At 33.1% G+C, this 22,674-nt stretch overlaps 1 protein-coding gene across 2 annotated transcripts in view; it reads right to left on the bottom strand.

Annotated features, from left to right (window-relative positions):
• LOC100372467 (RUN and FYVE domain-containing protein 2-like) overlaps positions 1 to 22,674 on the bottom strand; it is a 49,660-nt gene that overhangs the window by 25,106 nt on the left and 1,880 nt on the right. The window contains exons 1-4 of one of the 2 annotated variants that reach the window (XM_085494029.1): positions 13,891 to 14,272; positions 1,360 to 1,524; positions 945 to 1,062; positions 743 to 844 (exon numbers count right to left, since the gene is read on the bottom strand). In XM_085494029.1, coding sequence (XP_085350155.1) covers positions 743 to 844; positions 945 to 1,062; positions 1,360 to 1,524; positions 13,891 to 14,014 — 509 coding nt within the window. In that variant the 5' untranslated portion in view covers positions 14,015 to 14,272. Of the gene's footprint in view, positions 1 to 742; positions 845 to 944; positions 1,063 to 1,359; positions 1,525 to 13,890; positions 14,273 to 22,674 lie in introns of those variants that run through there. The other variant, XM_006815785.3, reaches the window with a different exon arrangement.

Here is a 22,674-nt window from a genome sequence, read left to right as displayed (position 1 = left end):
GGACAATCAATAATATGAACAGCTCCGCTGTGCCAACTTTGTTGACAGCGGAGCTAATAAAAACAGTTGCAATTCTTTTCTTCACAGGATTTTGTGAAAATTTTTTTTTTTTTTTAATTTATTTCCCAATCACTTTTTTAGCGATCATCTTGTCTGCAGTTTATTGATAATGTACAAAAAATAATCCCATAAAATGTTCACTTAGTTCCACGTAAGCAGACCAGAGTATACAGGACCGGTCACTGGTAGCATAGTGGTTGTCGCATCAGACTCATGATCGGTAGACCCAAGTTCAAATCCTACCTTAGACTGAACATCAAAAGGGTTGACCCCTACCCTGGGTGAGTGTGCTCAATGGGAAAGCCAATTCCACTGGCCAAGATTCATTCACTAACGAATACAACTTTGTGGTAACCTTGGTTAAGGTTTGCAGGTGCCTGTGTTCGACCGAGCCTGGTTGACTTCTGTGGCAAAATGCACTAGTCAGCACTAGCACTTGCAATTTGCACTTACAAAATAGAAAAAAGTCAGGAGAGACAACAGTGACATTCAATGTCTGGAACTGTCGCCTGGCAAAATAAAGACCAGAGTATACAGTTTATTGATAATGTACAAAAAATAATCCCATAAAATATTCACTTAGTATCAAGGCTTTATTTGTCTTCCTTTATTTTATATTTGTGGCATTATTTTCTCAAAATGAAACACAATGTATGACAGTTTGTAACACGATGAGACCTACCTTAATATATCTTTGTTTTCAATTAGTGCTTTAAAATAATCAGCTAGTTTCTTCTGCATTAAGGCGAGTCTCAACCAAGCACGACCTCTACCTAAATTAGTCCTGTCAAATTAATAATAGTGAGTGTTTTGTAGTAGTGTGCACATCACATGAAAAATTAACAGAAAGTGAATAAATGATGGCAGGGGATCATATCACTTACTTGATTCCAGGAAGATTTTTTACACTGTCAATAATTTCAGATGCTTCTGGCATAATCCTTTCTAGGGACTCCAAGGGAGCCCAGAATTCTTTCTTTTTATCTAAAAATGATTTTTTCCCTGAAAAAAAAAATGACATTGCTATTGAACCATACTAATCTGGTTATACCACAAAGGTCAAGGGTCAAACAGAGCACAATAACAAGACTGAGGTCAAAAGCAAAACAATGAAACAAACGATCATATAAAAGAAATTATATACAGTTTAATATAGCATAAACATTTTTTTATGATAATGAAGTACCAATTAAGGCCTCAGAACATGTATAACAACTAAATTTTGTTCATAAAATAAAATGCTGTGATATTCCCAAAACACTGAAAAACAAATATGGTGATATGTGTAAAAGGACTGACCTTTCAAGCCATGTCCCATAACATGTTCCATGAGAGCAAAGAATTGCTGTAACGGCTGGTGATCACTATCCAGTGTTCTTCCTTCTTCTAAAGCTGATTCTATCAAGCCCTTTATACACAGTTTAGACATATTCAATAAATTTGTTCTCTCCACTAATACAGGATCTAAGAAAGAAACATAGAATTATAAGTATGTGCAACCTATTTAAAGAGGAACATGGGAATTCACCGAGAATGTGAATGAAATTGGCTGGATAGTTCAGGATTGATATACCGAAAAACTTAAAAGTGAAACAGATAAATCAAAATAAAATAAGTGAGTCTCCTATACCATGCTCAAATCTGTTTTTTTTTTTGCCGACATGAAGGGATACAAAAAACAGATTTACATTGGAAAGACAGATGTGAATTATTATGCCAATCTAAAATGGTGGAGTTTAAACCAGTATCAGCACAACTATTATGTAGTTGTTATGTCAGTGTTAAAACAGATGAGAACACACTAAATTGGCATAAGGGGATTAAATATGGCAGGGGTCATGTGATGAAATAGACATACCCCTTGTGCAATCCCTTCATTATAGCACTGGTTGAATGTACACATCTTCAACAGTTCTTGAGATATTATATTTATGCATAATTATGAGGTCACATGACATCAATTTATGCAAATTTTGCAATTATTATGTATGGATTTCTACCTTAAAGTAATCAGGTACATAGATTAACTTAGAGTATCTATGTACTACGTTTCATATGCATAAGGCATGTACCCCCGTTATTTGAATATCAAATCCAACTTTGATCTGTGAATTACCCCCAAAAGTAGCCAAAATTATGAAATCTGACAAGTAGATGGAGTACAGACAGGGTGAACTTAAGACTCAGAGTGTGTTTTGTACACATAAACGTAATCTAGTATATATAATAGACGACTGTGTGTGCTATGTGTACAGAAAACATCACTGAGATCATAGCCCTGAATTATTCAAAATAATTAAAAGTGCCACAGCAATGGTTCATATTTCATTTTTGATTTATTATAAAAATCTGAATAACGACAAGAACGGAATAAAATTCAATTACTTGAGCACATTGTGACATAATTGACTTCCACTCTTAACAATGAATTAGAATCAACAGATCGGGACACACCATTATTACGGGGGTGGGGCAGTATTCTTTCCCAAAAACATGGCTATTCAGATCTAATTGTATTCAAACAATTTTTAGCAATTTCCCAAATTTTCAAAAAAGCAAATTTATAGGTATGCATGTAAAATACACAAAACATTTCAACTGATATACTGCCAGTACTAGTTTAAACCAGTTTTCATCACCTAGTGTGAAAATACGAATCTGTCACTCGGCTATATAAAGTCACCTGACTTAGCAGGCCAATCACAACTGACTGATAATTGAAGTATAAATATGTCACTATGATTGGCTATATAAAGTCACCGACTTAGCAGGCCAATTACAACTGACTGATAATTGAGGTACAGATATGTCACTCTGATTGGCTATATAAAGTCACCTGACACAGCAGGCCAATCACAACTGACTGATAATTGAAATATGAATATGTCACTCTGGTTGGCTATATAAAGTCACCTGACTTAGCAGGCCAATCACAACTGACTGACAATTGAGGTACAGATATGTCACTCTGATTGGCTATATAGTCACCTGACACAGCAGGCCAATCACAACTGACTGATAATTGAAGTATAAATATGTCACTATGATTGGCTATATAAAGTCACCTGACTTAGCAGGCCAATCACAACTGACTGATAATTGAGGTACAGATATGTTACTCTCATTGGCTATATAAAGGCACCTGTCCAAGTGGACAAATGATTGAATTGAATTTTACTGAAATGGACAAAAACCTAAAACTAATACGTAATGACCAGAAACACATTTGCTGTTACTTAGCCAGAAGATTCTGCAAAGTCGAGGCTTATCAGATTTTAAATTTCACAAAAGCACTTAAAAAGATTTCATAAAATTTTCGATGAGACTGCTCTTAAAAGTCATCCATATTGATTGGATTCAATATCAGAGAAGACAGACAGAAAACATAAAATTACTTCCATTTTAGAACAAGAATGTTTCATATACATTTGTTTTTGTGGTTAATGATATTTTTTTTTATTTATGTCAAATATCTAGGGGGTTAGAGTAAATACAGTTAGATTATTAATAATTCACTGACTACCATTGGTACATTTAATCCAAGAGTATGGAGTAGGATTCCATGAATAATAAGAAATATTATAACTCAGATATAGAAAAAAATTAAACTGCAAAGAAAAAAATATGAAAGAAAAAATTTCTACAGAGACAATTACAGAATAAATATTTATTTTCAAGAAAAAAAGAATAAATGTCAATAGAGAATTCAATAAATTGTTTTTTTATTAGCATTAAGTATCAATTACAGAAAGCACGATATCACATTAGCAACAATGAAATACCAGAACACACAGTAACAATATTTACATTGCATGTAGTTTTCCTCAATATAAATTCAATGGATTTTTTAAAATCAATATATAAGTATTTTATTTTACAGTTTAATCCAGAATAGCAGCAAAAATAAAACACATTTTTATACAACTCTTTCGACTATTAAAAAGTATAAAATCTACTTTTCTATTCATATATAAACATTTGTAAAATCAAATCTCACTAATAAATATATATAGTTCTTGAGATCTGAGTTAAAAAAAAGACATTAATTAAAAAATAAAGCTTTCCTATACATTTGAACATTAGTCTAAATTTGAAACAAAAAAATATCTACATCTTGTCTCAGAACAAGTATTTATAATCTGGCAATTGAAAGGGGCGGACATACTAATCCAAAAACTGCATTATAAAATAGAATATGTAAACAATGTTCACAAAATTAAATTGAAAATGAGTTACACTTTTTTATGCATTACCCTAACTTGCCTGTTAGACAATATTTTTTATTAAATATGAAATCCCCAACTGAAATAACAGATGATTTTTAGATGTTGAACTACTTGTTGAGTAACGTTGAAGATCATATTATTAAACAAATCGGGGAATATATTCATAAATTGTTTGAAATTAGAAACAAAAGTAAATTTGCTTATTCATACTTATTATTATTCATATTGTATTTTATTATTCTTTGTTGTTTTGTTATAATTTTATTGCAGTCAACTGATGATTTATTACATAACTTCTAAATTTAATATATTGTTAGAAATTTAATTTTTTGATTTGCTATTTCTTATATTTATGCAATTTTTGTATCCAAACTCAAGTAAAGAGCACATCTCCATAGCAACAGAGAATATACAACTTGGCGCATCGGTTAAAGTTTACTAAAGTTTACTCACACACAATCATAATCTGTTGTACAAGCTATTATGTATCTTAGGTGGCCTCATGAATTTATTTGCAACCAGACTCACTCATGTTAACCTGATTGATTTTTTTTTTCACTTTTATTAATTTTTTTCATTATTTTGATTTTTTGACTTTGAATACAACGTTCGGAAGATACGATAAATGTGACAAAAAAGACTGTACATAGGTATCATAGTTGTATGGCAAAAAAAAACCAGGGTTACCAGCAATAGACCATCTTTGATCTGATCATAAAACAAATAATCATGCACATATATCGCTACAAGCCAGATGGTCATCTTAAATCAAAAAAAACAAAAACAGACACGTAAATTCATTTGTCACACGTTTGCTAAACATCAGTGAAAATGTACACATAGTAGTATGACTCAATAAAAAATGGCTGCCAGTCAACCATCTTTGATCTAATTTTGAAACTAATTGTCATGAACATGTATCCTACCACGTTTATAATAAAAAAGTGTCAACGATATATTTTCAAAAAAACAATATGGCTGCCAGTAGTAATTTTTTGATTGAATACGTAACAAAGCTTTACAGGCATGTATCTCAATATGTAGAATGTATGTAGCAAATTTGAACAAAAACTGACAAAGTGTGTCCAATAAAAAAAAAAGGCTGCCAGGCGACCATCTTTGATCTGATTATGAAATAAACATAGATATATATTTCAACACATACTCCAGTCATTTTTGATTTGACAAATTGCCTTGGACAGTTGTATTTTGTATCCTCACATGTATAATGTATGTACCTAATTTGAATGAAAACAGACAAAGCATGTCAAAGATATAGACAACCAGTCGGCCATTTTGAATCAAATCACTAAAGCATCGATTTGCATATATTCCACAGAAGTGCTATATGCCAAGAATAATCGGACTCAGTTCAGAGGGTTCTGAAATTTCACTCCGGATGGACTGCTAGAGATCGAATTACCGGTACAACTTCCTGTTTTTGAACTGGGACTAATTAGGTCTGAAAGATACAACCTTGTTACATCAGCTTTTTTAGGAAATATGACAGACATCTTTTCAATAGGTTTAACTGCATTTAGCAATAAAAATCATTCCAGCATTTTTAAAGAAATTTATAATTCTGTGTAGTTAATACATCAGCAAACTGAATGTAAAGATACTAGACAACAATTCAAAATAAGGTGTGATAAAAACGCAAAAAGAAAATATGTTACGACTCTTACTCTTGAAATTGGTGATAAATACTTGCATAAAATACAAGCATATTCCATTTTTTCACGCAACAACAATTGACCATTTTCCGTTCACTGCGAGAATCACGCATTATGCGTGAAATCGAACGTAAAAACAGGACAAACAAAGGTCATAGCGTCGTAGTCGCGTCAAACATCGCGTGGGATTCGACAAACGCGAAAGTATTTCGGGGACATTTCCATGCTCAATAATGTGCTGCCCACATTTGATGACAGGCAATTTTGATTAAGTAAGCCTATTCGGAAGCAATATTCCTCTGTCAAAGATCGGCCGGTCAATGTAAAATACGAAATAAAGAAATTCTAGTTCAAAATCAAATCGTTCGATTTTTGCGGCAGACGTTCGACGCGCGTCCTTCATGCATCTCGCGAGATCTCGCAATTGTACGGAAAATCACCTATTCATATAGAGCATTGGATTTTTACATGTTTCGACTTAACAGTGAATTATTTTTAGCATCATATTTGAAATACCGCGCTCGATGCGAGATGACGGGCGAGAAAATTGGGGTCTGTAAAGATGTTTGTTGGTCCAGTCAGGCAATGTGTGGACCAAAACATCGCTCACTATTTGAAACATCGTCCATGGACGGGGTTTAGGATGGGCGGGGCATCAGCCGAATCCGGTAGATCCAAATGTTGATAGTAAAAATATTCATTCAAACATTTCAACAATTACGATATTTTTGCTAATTTAGCTAAACAAGTGCATTTTTGTCCATATCGAAATTCAACAAAAGGCATTTCCCACAATAAGATTGTTGCCAATTTAGCTAAATTCATGCATTGCCAATTCATTTATGCCAAATTTGCTAAAAGAGCATATAGGTATTTTAAAATGTCTAACACTAACCGGACAAATACAGATGGAGACTTTAAAGACAAAATTAATCACTCAATTTCCTGTGTTAGATGAGCAGATGTGCAAGACGGTAATAAAATACATCTACATGTATGCAATGATGACAAAAAATAATTTATATATATGACTGAGAAATTTGACATTACTGATGGTGTGATCTACAAAACAAGACATTTTTAAAAATTAAAGGGTGGCAGTCGCCGTGCCACGTTCTGTTTGATATGGGACTCATAGCGATGTATACAACGCGTGTAAAATACATTGTTTATTTACATGAAATTCGAACACGCGCTGCGCGACGACGACCGTGCTTTAAGGGGTTGATCATAAATAACTCAGAGGAAGGGGAAGAGTTGCTGAGAAAGAATCTCGACAGAGAGCAAATTTTGAAAAATAAAATTGCCAGAAAAATTTTTATTATTATATGAAGAAAAAAAAGAAGAAACAATATTGCCCTAAAAGTTGAAAATTTTTTCTGCCATCTTCCCAACTAGAGTTTTTGATGGTCAACTGTTACATGTAAATCAAATAAATAAATAATGTCTTCTAAGGAAAAAGTAAAAAGAACATCATTAATTTGTGTCAACAAGTCTAAGAAATGATAAACAATTTAACAACAGTTTTCGCAGAATTGTGACCTCATAAATTATCAAATCGTAAATTGAAAGCGGTGAAAATAACGACTTAGCAGTAGGAATGCAACAATTAGGCTTTACGTGTCCGGCCTTGTCCGGCCTGTCTCACGATGGTTTAATCCCAGTATGAAAGCTGCTGACATCTCATTATAAATTCACGTAATTATGAATATTTCACGATTATTTTAGAGCTTTGTAGTTATAAAACTGTTGTTTGATGTTCAGACGAGTCTCCGACTTGCAGACAATACGTGATCACAATCGCCTCTATCCACACCCACTCTCACTGAGTATAACTGACTGGAGGATAGAATCCTATCCACATCAATAACCACTATCAATAATACTGTCTCACTTCATATTTATTTACACTAACTGTCTCACATTTGTTTCTGCTCCATTCATACTTGAAAGTTAAATCACTTTTATTATTTATCTTTTTATATTTCCTTTATGTAATTTATTTAGATTTTTTGCTGCATTTATTTTATCATAGACTATATACATGTAAATATATTGATCTTACTGTTATTCTCGCCAATCAAATGTCACAATAAAGGTTGTATACTGCTTAGTACAACTGACTGGGTCCTTCTCTGTACATTTATAAAAGTTAATTCAATTCCTTTATGTACTCAAGAGACCTTGAAGACTCGGGTTCAAGTTAATTTGCATTCTGAAATTGGTACAATACCCTGGGTGAAAGTAACCTATGATAATCATATCACTTCATACTAATTATTATATATATTAGAAAGTATTTGACAAAACATATTAGACACAGATTAGCATACCAAACCACAATCTTTGTTACAGTGCCTTATAATCAGGAGATTTGGATACCTTAATTTGTTATCATAACTCAATACCAATATAAGAAACTGATTGGCAAGAAGCAGGCATACAACTGTGAGCTGTTTTAACTTTATAAGGAAACTGGGAAGGAATTATAATAGTAATAAAGATGAACTATTACAGGTAATAAGACAGAAAAGATTTTACCCATGTTTAATATGACTTGCACTTGTTAATAGCATCAATCAAATAAGTATGATGACTTGTAGGACGGTTTTACACCAGTCCCGCATAAAAGGACCCTCTCCATCTACTAGTATCAGGTCAGGTAGTGAAATTATGTATTTAATTAATTAATTAATTAATTACTCACTGAACAGAGATAGATTTAAATGACACAATGACCAGGGAAAATATAGTTAAGTGGCTATGCGCAGTTCACTAGATTTGTCAAGATATGTCAGCGTTCATTTCCAATGTATGTACCAAGTCTGAACAAAATCCATTCATAAACGACTGAGATCTTGTTCTGGAATGAGAAAAATGATTGCTTTTCATGGATTTTCACCATTAAAATGGCCACCATTGATCTTCTTGAATCTGATGGTCGAACAAATAAACAGGCTAGTCGACATTTTCAATCTGAACTGACAAACAAAATGACGAGAATCAAGTTCCCGTAATGTCAAATGTACGTACCAAGTTTGAACGAAATCCATCCATACATGACCCAGATCAGGTTCCAGAATAGAAGAAATGCTAAACGTTGATAGATTTTTAATACTAAAATGGCTGCCATTCGGCCATCTTGAATACAATCATGAAACGAATGGACGTCTACCAAGATGTATGATTTGTGTGTGACGTTTGAATATGATCTGCCGATGCATACTTGAGATAAACTAATGGACGAACACATACACGCACGATGTAAATTGTTTGAATGTGATGTAAATGAGACGCACACATCTCTACAGCGTTTTATAGATGAATGAATTTTATTGTTTACGGTTTCAGATGTATAATGATTTATTACGTTTTAAAAAATATGAGTTAGGAAAAAACCACACCATTTTGTGGCGGTCTATATTTGAGTTTTGTACTTTTTTTTTTTTTGTATTTTAATATATTTTTATTGGTTACTCATAAAAATTTACATATCTGTGAATAAAGAAGTTATGCTTGCATTCCTGTATAACTCAAAGTTTTTCAAAGTGACATTTCTCAAAGCTTCAGAGGAAGAATGATTTATTGCTCAAACCCAGAACCTTTATGTTTGCTTTTGGTTCACATGGACGGATTTTTTCACTATATTCATTAGATTGCTACTTGTCTATCTCATTCAGTTCTAGTTCATACCACTTGCCCCTTTATTCCATATATGGTATTAAAGGGGACCACTTTTTAATAAATCATTTTATTGTTGTGGTTTGCTATCCAATTTTCACACTGGTAGACTCTTTTCATGTACGTTAGAATACCCTTGAAGTTGGGTTTTATATCATTCATTTTACAGTGGTAAATATGTTTCCTAACTAACAGGCTAATAAAATTTATTGTCAGCGATTCGCCTGGATCTGATATTATTAAGCACATTCTGGTGAGTTTTGTACTTAGTATACTCACAAGTTTACCATTTATTCGGTGTTTTTTACTAACATTCCTATTGGATCTTAGAGTTCACAGCAGCTTTCGCAAAATTTTGTCTTCCCAAATTAACAAATCGTAAATTGAAAGCGGTGAAAATAATTGTATAACGACTTGCAGTAGGAATGCAATCAGGCTTTACATGTGTGGTTTAAAGCAGGGGGAGTCGTCATCTATGCATGCGTCAGGTGGCCATAGCGTGTCATTGTTTACAAACAAGCATCTAACCACGAGTCTTTGCGTTCTTAGCGTGTTGTTATCATCGCTTAGAACTCAATTCCTGTGCGTGCGCAGGTGACAACTCTCCTGCTTTAAAATCAGAATTGACATACACTATTAAATAAAAAACATATGAGTAGCAACTGACTGAATATCATTGTTTTCTTATCAACGTTTACTGCAACATTCTGCAATTTGACCCTGGTGTTACCATTTGGCCTGAAGTCAAGAAATATTTGTCACATTATAGTAACCATTCGTGATCGATATTGACAGTGAAAATAATTTTCCACTGTGTGATAGTTCTCTCGCTTTTGCCAAATAATCAATCTTAAAAGTTGAAGACACATTCAATGAATGTAACATACAGATTTAAATTTACAGAGCATGTTGCAAGAATATTCAACCTTTAAGTTCTACTTGTAGTCAGTGAATTGGCAAATCAAATCGTATGTTCGACAGTAATCTCCTCTTTAAATATTAGCGTATTCCACATGCGTATGCATTTTAAAGTATGCGAGATGGGAGCAGTACTGTGATGTCGTAAATCTCTGCTTTCTACATGTAACAGTCATGGTTGTGCAATTTTTTTTTTTATAAATGTTTTTGTGCCAGGCAACAGATCTGTTGTCTCTCCTGACATTTTTTTTTGGGAGTGCAAGTGATAGTGCTCACACAGAAGTCATATTCATGTTTGGAACTACATGACAGGCCCGTGTGGCCATCACTTTATCAAATGGCAATTTTAATGCGCTATCCTGACCTTAACCAAGGTTCTCCCAAAGTCGCACTCGCCAGTGAATGAATCTCGGCCAGTGGAATTGGCTTTCCCATTGAGTCTGTGGCATACTCACCAAGGATAGGGGTAGACCCTTTGATGTTCAGCCTAAGGTAGGATTTGAACTTGGGTCTACCGATCACAAGTCTGATGCGACAACCTTGCAAGTGACCTTGCAATTTCTTGTGTCCATGCAGATTCATGCATTTCTTGCTGACATAATTGTATGTATGCTAGAGAGGTTATACTGAAGATAATGTGTGATATTGCTTGAAATAATATCAATATTGCTTCTCACAATACCATATGTTATCTCAGGATTAGCAATAAATGACTTAGAAATATCATTGTAGGGATATCAACAAGGTGAAAATAAAAGCAATTTTGATAATACCATGCTTCCTTGATCATAAGCCTCAACATGTAAAATCTGGGAAAGTAAGGAGTGGGCTTATACTCAAGAACCAATCAGAAGAGATAATTTTATGGGAGGGGGGGTTAACATTGTAACCGTCCAAATTACATCTTCCGTTCACCATGCTGGGGTTGGGGGAATATTACCTCTTTTTGAAGAAAAGAAAAGCAAAACGAGTCGTCAATGATTTTCACAACACTTTTACAATGAAAAAACAAACATTTTCATAAAAATACACAATTTCATTACAATATGATTTACATACCGTCTGAATTCACAGTTGGAAAGCAGTCAAAGGCAAGATCTTCATTGTTATCTTAGTTGTGGGATGTTTTCGATTGTACTCAAACTCTCGATGCAAAGTAATTTATGCCATGAAGTTTGTCAGTATGATTTGACCTGAAACAACCTCCTCTGACCTAAGAGGTCAGTCAAGTCTTTCATAAACCATTTAAAATGCTGTGTCAAAGTGACGAAATTTCAGATTATTGACGACATAATCTTTTTAATGCAATGCAGAAGTGAATTGGCACGATGTATCAATGCGATCAGTTAGCACAGATTTGATAAAAAGACGGTTTTAATATTTTAATGACACAACACTGATGCGAAAATGTACAACTGTATGGTCTTAAAAAACACAAAAAAAAACTAAAACTAAATACATACAAAGGTAAAAAATAAAAGGTTAAAGGTGAAGTATTTCAGGAGAAAATGGCATAATGAAATTAGCACATAACAAGGATGGATGTTTAAATTAATTTTAATTTTTTTACACTGAGTCTTATTGTGTTCGGTCTGGAAGTTGCTCTTTTATATATTAACATTTTTCTATGTACTTTGCTAACACGATATTAAGAAATGTTATACTGTAAAATACTTTATTTTCGCTTGGAAATAATTTTTGCTATTTCCGCTGAAGGAACGGTTCAGTGAAAAAAAAATCCAGCGAATGGGTACCTTGTTTCCTATATTTTACATTAACTCATTAAAAATCAATGAAAATAAATTCCATACAAAACACCCAAAAAATCTTTTCAGCGAAAATTAATCCAGCGAAAATAAAGTATTTCACAGTATATAAACTCAAGATTGTGGAGAATTTGTTGTTTTTTATCAAAACATTTCGATTTTGAGACAGTGGTTGCAGAGTCTGAATTTACTCAATTGTTTTTTCATTTTGGTGTTCTCGATATCAACCAGGTATTTTTAGTCTGAATATCATTTTGAAACCTTTGTAAGTTCTCAGTTTATTTTTTTCTCATTTGTCATCATGGATATTATTTTTCAAAAATATTTTAATTTGTTTGTCCAACATTTTTGTTATTATTTTTTCAATATTAATAAATCCTGATTAATTGATATTAGCAAGTTAGGTTTTCACTTCCTTGTACCATTTACTGTTAATTTTCTTGTTTAAATAAGCAGCTTCTTTAAGAAGGGTATTATTCATATTCATTATGCGATTGTAATATTTGTTCATTTGTCTCTTGATGAATATATCTAATAAGTGTCTGCTGAGTTTTCCATAGATGCCCATTTTGGGAGTAAAATAATAGTTTTTTTTAAAAAAAAAATGGAAATTTTGATCCATTAATGCATGAAGTCTCTACTTGGATGTCTTGCATAACAACATAGGTAAGGAGACCTCAATATCAACACTGATAAGATTGAATAAATTTCAATGTCTGTACAATAAAACTGGATTGTATGGATTATTCAAAAACACAATAACTGAAAGCTTTCATAAGACACGTATACACAAAGGTCAAAGATAGGGCAACAAAGGGAAGGGCAGTGATAATTCAAGAATGGCTTATATTTCATTTTTGCAATATGTGAAATCTCCGGAAGAAAAACTAATGACGGAAATTACAATTCTATAAAAGGCAAAGGTCAGCTGAATGTAATAAAAGCCTTTTATGAACGAGCAGTAAACCACAAATGGTTGGGGGAGAAAAATGAAATTTAAATACATTTTATATACATTTTTTGTGATGCATGAAATATATTTTTTATAATATATTTTTGATGATCAAGATGAGGTATAAAGAAAGTGAAAGGCATTTCCATCGGATATTAATTCTTTCAATTGAAACCCACTGCAAATTTAAATGCCACGTGAAGATGTCTCCATAATTGCATGGTGTATGCTAAGTTTTGTCACTGTATCCATGGACTGTCAACACTATAACTGCAAGTAATTTGGAATTCATCAAAGAAACCCGAGTTGAATTCCCATGATTCAATCAACATCTTTACCAATTTACTTTTAACAGGGAACCACATGTGCTTGCATATATTCATTATCATTTTCAAAACGTGTTCAAATTATATATTTAAATTTTTAGGAAAAATTAATTACTTAATTGGAATGTAAATATGACATGATATATTTTAGGTAAAATATTTTTAGTACAATATCTAGTTTACTAAATGTGTTTAAGACTTAAAAATATATCTCATTAAACATAAAATATGCAGTGGCTAGTCTAAGCAGGTTGCACAGTTATGTGTATAGAATTAAGAAGTAAATACCAGGTTCTTCCACTGGGGACTGTAGCTTGGGTGTCATAGAAATTTCGTTGAGTTCTCGAAGGCATAACCATTCTCCATCCACAGAAACGCGAAAATTACACAGGTAAATAGTCTCTTCGGCCATTTTGGTTCAAGGTGTGTCTCCTTTCAAGATATGGCAGGTTTTCCTGTTGCAAGAAATGTCCAAGCTCAGAGTCACTGATAAAATGACGTGAGATCTCCCGGCCGGTGTAGACCCAAAAGCTGATTCTAAGATGTAGCAGCTTGGAAGCAAAATTTATAACGCCGACGACAAGGAAGAGAAACACAAAAACTACCAATATGTGATAGAAGACAAGCATCAGCCGATAAGTCAGACGTATCACATATTAGAATAAAAGATGCGGAATAAACGTGAGGTGAAAGACGTAGTACTAGCATTGATCAGACAGGCCTAGTTGACAAGACATAAATTAGCATACGTATCTCCTCATTATAGTACGCAACATCCACATGTAAGCAACTTCTTTCAATGACATTATGCAAATTACAACATCCAATGTAGTCTTAAATATTTAACTCTATTTTATAATTAATGCTTGTTTTACCTCAAATGGCCCCAAATCACATGCATTTTATGCTTGTTCATGTATTTTTGTTTTTATACCCAGCTGTATTTGTTGAACAAAGGAAAAAAGGTTATGACAAAATACAAATTAGCTATGTTTATTTGCGACAAATATATTTTTTTTGTGAATGTCAAATACAACACGAGAGCCACTCTAGATATGTTAATCACTTTCAAATAAATTATAGGGATTCAGGAAATGGCTGCTCCTGTATGTTGCCATGGCAATAGATCTTTCCATTCGCAGCAAGTATATAGGGGAGAACAGCTTCCATTGTGAGGGATGCTATTTATTTGTAGTATCAACATTATTTTGTTCAGGAATTAATATGGAATCATATTTTTCTATCGATTATTGTGAATTGTGAATAATATTTTTTTGAAATTGCAAATATATGGAATGAACATTGATACTAAATTACTTAGGTAGTATAAACTAATACAGAGTAAACGACACATGTGATGAGTATAATGAATTGTTTGTCTCACATCTGGCTTGCAGTTTTAAATTAAAAAATAATAATTGAAATAATATTTGATATCTCAAAAGTCAAATAAAAAAAATATTCCCATTAATTAACTCAGATCCAAATCCTTATTTTTTTTCTTATATTTACCGTAAATAATTGTTTGTATGAAATATTCCATATGACACACATGTAGATAAGCTTCAAGTCGTTTGACTTAATGGTCTTTGTGAGAGCAAAATTTCGAAAAGTCACTATGATTCTGTTTTCAGGACACTAATGAAATGCACACTGCTAAAAATGTTCACTGCATGAAACTCTTGAAAACTCATCTTGAAATTCAAGTGGTTTACATATATATCAGGCAAAAATAAAATATAAACCATGAATTTTCAATCTGTTTTACAGAAGAACACTAAACAATCATATTTTTTATTGAATGAGCAATAAAATAATAATAAAATAAAATTCAGTAAATATTTTTTATGTCAAACTTTTAGCTGCATTTCAGCAGAAATATAGGTCAATGGAATTCAATCTAAAGAAATTTAAAAAAATAAAATCTATTATAAAATCTATATTATTCCATATAACCGGTAAATCAAATAATTGATCAATAATGAAGATCTGTGCAATTTATACAGAAAATTATTAATAATAAGTTTCTATAGATATTAAAAATATATTTAAAAGCTTGTCATACAACATTTGGAAACATTCAATTATTCGTATTTGAAACAGAAAAGATTCATTACGTTTACAACTCAAAGTGATATATGGACTTCTGATTGGTATTAAATATTCATCAGTGATGCCTGAATTTGCATAATGGGGAGAATGAAAGGGTTAATATGTAACAAGTCACCTGATTGGCTGTTAACAATCAGCAGTTCCAGACATACCTCACCATCACTCAGTAATGTGCATTTCATTCTCAGAAGATTAATTTAATATTGATATATCTCAAATAAACTAGATACATGTATATATAATATTTATCTGATGGTTTCATATCTGGTACACAGAGACAAAAAGAACTCATTTCTACCTTGCTGAAAGTGATAATTAATTTTCAATTGAAAATCATCACTCGTATGAAATTTACAAGTCTTGGGAAAACCACATCAATGGAGGTTTGATCAATTTGTTTTCTAAAATTTATGTGTGGCCTTTTTATTTTTATTATGAAATTATGATTACATTTTTTTATTCGGTCAATATTAATTTATATTAATAATTTATAGTAATAATTTTATTTTTATTTTGAAGTGTGTTGATTAAAATTTGATATGTGAGCAGCTTTTTACATTCGACTGGTTAAAACTGATGAAATGAATTTTGACCCTACAAGATTTGAATGTGAGTTGTATTGGTACTTCTGCAGCTACATGTACTATCTACACCACATTTTATCAGATTGGGTTGATATCAAAAAAAAAAAAAAATGTAATTTGTGTCTTGCAGTAGTATTGTCGGTCTAACTTAATTAAAAGTTCTTTCCATTCTGAGCACTTTGGCCAAAAATCAAGTTATAGCATTCACAACTTATACCATGGAAGGTACTAACGGAAGGAGCCACGACGCTATTGTTTTAGCTTTGCCCCATGATCGTTTGTCAATGTTTGTTCACAAACATTGGTTCTGTTCGCTCTTAACACCTTCGTACAATGGGTTACGCTAGTCTCAAGCATTCGGTGATATTCGGAGCATGTTCGGAAGCGATAGACGAACCTCGCATGTAAAATGCTGAAAATGGCGTCTAGTTTGAATGCTGTTGTTTCCAGAGATCTTGGCGAACTTTAATGAAAAATTAGCAGACATAACATCGATTGGAGAAGAACTGATGAACTATCGTGAATCTTTTTGTATTTGTAACAGTGATGAGACTTAATCAATGATTGCCTGTGATAAAAACGACTGCATTATTCAACCGAACCATTGTCATTGCGTGGGTTTGACGCTCGAAACTATTGAAATTTTCGACCACCGGGCATCGGCCAACACCACCAGAAAAGATAGTATCAAAAGAAGGGCATGCCTAGACACTTTCTCTGTGATAATATTTTTTAGGAGTCCTTAGGAATTTGTGTTGTAGACATTCGAAATCTTGTTCTTGTTACAGTTGCTAATATTTAAAACATGTGAAATCTGTGAAGTCAAACGTTAATCTGTTGAATTTCCGGTTGTGAAATATGTATTTTGACCTTTCACACCTAAACCAACCGAGTGCGCATGTATGATGACCGTAGTTTCATAATGCGCATATATTTTATGGTCACATTTAAAAATCGGCGGGGCTGTATCATATTCCGCTCACTCGTTATTTGTGTAAACAATCGCAAACTATCATCGACATCAAAGATGAGCTAGACAATGTCCTCATCAGGATTAACTTGGGTTGAAACAAAAGAAAATAAGTCTGTTAAGAAGCTTAAGTGGCCACTTGAGAGGCGTCATGACTCCTTCTGTTAGTACCTTCCATGCTTATTCTGAATGAAAACTTAATGACATATTACACAGTTTATTGACTGAGATATTTATTGTCTTCTTCATAATAAATCCTGTTAGGCATTGCTGATCAAATTCTGCTGTGGAAGTGCATACTTGATGACACCCTAAGATGCTGAAAACTCCATCTTTGACTTGATGACACCCTAAGATGCTGAAAACTCCATCTTTGACTTGATGACACCCAATCTCCTTCCCATAGGCCTTTGCGCTGTACGCAATAGTGCCTCTGCCACAGGCAGCCTTCAATTTTGTGGTCAATCACTTCACTACGCACGGCCATTTTCTTGTACCTGTTACATCTGAAAACGTACTATAAAAGTGGGGAAAAAAACGTATGTGACATCCGAACTATTTATTAATGTCAAACCTCAGTAAAAACGTAAATACGAACCATTTTATCGTGGACTATGTTTTGCAAGGTTATGTTACTGTAGTAAAATGGCGCACGTGATACACTAAAACTTTGAGGAAAGAAACGTTCTGTTAACGAATATAGTTGGGAAAGTAACATTGAAGACTAAATTCACTGAAAAAAGTTTCCTAACATTTCCGTTCATCTTGTATTCTGGTGAATATTTCAATACTATTTCTGGCTTGAACGGGTTCGATTTTGCGCATCTAACAGCAATAGAACACAAAGGTTCTAGTAAGTTTATAAAGTTAGCTATTTATTGTAGAAACTAATGCTTTTGCATGTAGGAAAGGATTGCACTTTTCTAGCGCAAGTCATGTATATTTTAATCTAATTAACAGAACATTTTATTCGGAGTCGGGCGTGAAACGTCTTATTAAATTGTTTAAAGTAACCAAGTGACTTATGCATAACTGTGTTAACCGACGAGGTCTTGTAGTTCGAACATATTCGAATATGCAAATGAGTTCTATGCAAAGCTGCTCTGTGCAGTGATGATAAGTAACGCGCATCGAACTGTGCGGAGTTCAGATGACACACTAAGATGCTGAAAACTCAATCTTTGACTTGATGACACCCGAAGATGCTGAAAACTTCATCTTTGACTTGATGACTCAGACACCCTAAGATGCTGAAAACTCAATCTTTGACGTGATGACACCCTAAGATGCTGAAAACTCAATCTTTGACTTGATGACACCCTAAGATGCTGAAAACTCAATCTTTGACTTGATGACACCCTAAGATGTTGAAAACTCATTCTTTGACTTGATGACACCTGAAGATGCTGAAAACTCCATCTTTGACTTGATGATACCCTAAGATGTTGAAAACTCATTCTTTGACTTGATGACACCCTAAGATGCTGAAAACTCAATCTTTGACTTAATGACACCCTAAGATGCTGAAAACTCCATCTTTGACTAAATAACACACTAAGATGCTGAAAACTCCATCTTTGACTTGATGACACCCTAAGATGCTGAAAATTCAATCCCAACAAAATATTGTAAAATACTTTATTTTAGCTTGAATTAATTTTGGCTGAAAAGACTTTTTGGGTGTTTTGTACAGAATTTTTTTTCACTCATTTTTGGCGAGTTGAATGAAAATAAAGGAAAAAGATGTATTCACTGGATTTTTTTTTCACTGAATCATTCCTTCAGCAAAAATAGCAAAAATTAATTCCAAGCGAAAATAAAGTATTTTACAGTAACTGCTTGGAGATATTTAACTATTGGCAAGGAATTTCTGATGCTTATACATTGCAAATACACGTAAATTTTGTTGACAATACAACTTTAAATTACATTTCATGCAACAATTAATGTAATTTTTTATTTCACCTTTAAGTTTAAATATACAAACTAATGTGATTTGTCATAATAATATCATCAATAATGACAATAACAATATGATCAGTTAATCATATACAAATATAGTAACCGTACTGTTTACGTGTAACAGACACACTTATGGTCAGTGTCTTGTGAATGTCAAATGTTGATGTGCAATTAATGCACACAATAACGAATGTATTCTTCCATGGTTTATATCTGTATCACCATTCCAACCAAATCCATCATAGAGTAAGGATTATAGGTACTGATTACCAATACGGAAGTCACAGTTCAAACCCAGCTTGGTCAACTTTTTCAATAATTGAGAAAGAACTCTGATCTCTATGCAAAACAAACTGTGAGATAGGAGACCAAGTGTGAACTCGCATAAACTCGCGGTAAGAACAATAGATCACATGACCAAGAGTGGTATAAACATAAGTAAAGCAATACAGTCCAAACAAAACTGCATGAAAAAATATTTTAAATTAAATACTGAAGGGAAATTGTTTGTGCAACCATCTTTATAGATTACATTTATTTTAGTCTCAAAAATTTCATCTCCACTATATTTGAAAGATAAATTTTAAAAATGCATCTATACCAGTAGATCTCAAGTAATCAAGTAATCAAGTTCTACATACATGGTTGCACTACTACTATATATCTTACTTACTCCCATGATGCACCTTGCTTACTCCCATGAGGCATCTTGTTTAAGTGTATGTGAATTAGAAAGATAAAATAATTTCTACATAAACAGTCCAAAATTGTCCTGGGAATACCGCTATATTATAGAGCTAATGTGAGACTTTATTCACTTTATTGAAGCGCATTGACTTACGTAAATGGGTTGGTAAGAGTTTGATGAGGTATAATCTAAAACACAGTTAATGCACTTTTAATAGAGCAAATATGGTACATGTATCTCTATTGGAGATGTGCTGTTAATGTACCTCTTGGAGATGAAAAAATCACTTACATGTATGTATGTACATATATTACAGTGAAGACATTTGAATAAAACTAAATCCACTTGGTACTATGAGGGCGCTATAACATCTTATATGGGGAGGGGCATTTAATGTTTTGGTCTCATACTACTAATTGAAACTCCATAGACGACAATGTTAACATACGATGAGATTGCTATATGAAAACGATGAACAAAGTTGAAAAAATGCCTCAAAAATGGGAAATCAACATGCCAGTAATCAATCACATGAAAAACTAACATGTTGGCTAGCTCAAACTCTTGCAAATCTCAGGTAAACAAGACACACCTACTGTATTTGGATTGCACCCAGAGAAATCACTGGAAAAACACCACGATTAGAACATCTAAATACACACAGAACAAACTCACAGGTACACAGTCGCTAAGTAGTAAACAAAAGACCACATGTTGGTCTCACCTTTGACCCAGGTGATCACGCCCTCAAACATGGGCACCTGAGAAAAAAAATATTTAAAAAATTTCAATGGTTCTTGCAAGGCATTTAAATTGGTTGATTAGTGGTATGAGACCTTTTCAGACTCAGCGACTTGGAGAATGTTATTACCATTTTACATGTTGGTGAACAATGAGGGCGCTGTCTTCACAGAACAAACTTACCGGGTATGTATCAGTAGTTTATTCGGGGAAGGGGGCTTGTAGTTTCGCCTTCGTCAGTTTGTCCATCCGTCCGGAGTGATTTTTCGAAGATGGTTGGACCGATTTTTTTGAAACTTGGTACAAAGACATCAGGGTCAACCATACATGTGCACGTCAATTTATTTTCCGATTCGATCAAATATGGTCGACTGGCGGCCATTTTTAATGCCAAAATTCAGTCAAAAACGGTCCTTGTGTGTCCATCGCCATTTCTCAGAGATGGCTTGACCGATTTTGTTGAGACTTGTTACAAAGACAACTTTTTTGGAATGATCAAATATGGCCGACTGGCAGCCATTTTGATTATTAATCATGGCTTTTGTCTGTTCATTGATATTTCTCAGAGATGCCTTGACTGATTTCAATGATACTCGGTACAAAGACACAGTGTGGAGGTATACATACTCACATGGATTTATTTCCTGATTTGATCAAATATGTCGAAATCCTGTAAAATTGAGTTTCAACTTCATTAACAAGCTCATTTGCACATTTAATTAATTTTGAATTTTTCTTGATATCTTGTGAACTAATTGTCTGAATGAGACCAAACTTGTTATAGACTTACTTGATCTGTGAATATATGTGCTATGCTATATTGAGTTTCAACTTAATTAATGGGCTCATTTGCATATGTGATTAATTTTTAATTTTTGTTAATATTTTGTGAACTAATAGTCCAAATAAGACCAAACTTGTTACAGACTTACTTGATATGTCGATATAGGGTATATGCCTTGTAATGTTGATTTTCAACTTAATCTTGCTACTCGATTTTATACATATACATTCAAACTTTATAATTCAAAACCAACTATAATCACATCTGACAAGTGGAGACTGTGTCATCTTCAGATGACTTGTACTTTGTGTATGTATCAGGCATAGTTGCAACTAAAAAGACCTCCATGAGTGTTAACTTCCACCAGATGCAAACTAGTACCTGTATAATCTATTGTACTAACATGTCCAGTGTTCTCTCTAGACTTGATGGCAAGCATAAAAATATATCTAGGTTGTGTTATTATTTATGCATAATAATCAGTTCACCAGAACATAATTTAAGCTTCTAGACTTTTTTTGAAAAGTAAAACCAAATTAAATCTTGAAAATATTATTCACTCATCCAATCAAACAAAGACCTTATTTGGCAACATCAAAAACTTGCTGTCTCCATGCCAACTAGAACCAAATTTAATCGCTTGGATTATTTTTGAAAGACAACTCTTTCTAAAAATTCTCCCTTAACTTTTTGTGTTATAGCTGGCAATAAATAGTCATTGAAGAAATTCTAGTTACCATGGCAATAAAATCCAGATCTCCATCACCCCTACCCTCAGTTGGTAAATGTTTTTAAAGGCAACCCCTTCGTAAAATGTCATAATTCATCATAAATATGAGTAATAATTGAAGAACCATTCCAAGATTTACATTTCCATGGCAATGAGCCTCTCACTAGATTTGTTTAAGTGTTGTAATTGAGGACGTAAAACAATAAGTTAGGCATAGTGTGGTTGCCAAACTTCAAAAGTTATCACCACACATTTATTTAACTCAGAATTGTAATTGTAGAAAAAGAATTTAGAAAACAAAAAACTAGCTTTAGCTTTAGCTTTATTCTGACATACAGCATGCAAGTCCTACAAGCCTGCTGTCATGTTCCGTTAATTTTGAACCTTGGACTTTTTCTTTGTAGGTCACTGAAATAGACATTTGCTGTAAAAATTAGACCTGTTCAAGCATGATTGAAAGCAATGGTGTTATTACAAATATCTTGTTGTAACATTTGGCTA

This window comes from Saccoglossus kowalevskii, chromosome 19 (genome assembly GCF_978046115.1).
Source record: "Saccoglossus kowalevskii chromosome 19, keSacKowa6.1, whole genome shotgun sequence".
Classification (NCBI taxonomy): Eukaryota; Metazoa; Hemichordata; class Enteropneusta; family Harrimaniidae; genus Saccoglossus; species Saccoglossus kowalevskii.
Note: the sequence above shows the minus strand (reverse complement) of the source record. Positions and strands in the feature narration are given on the sequence as shown.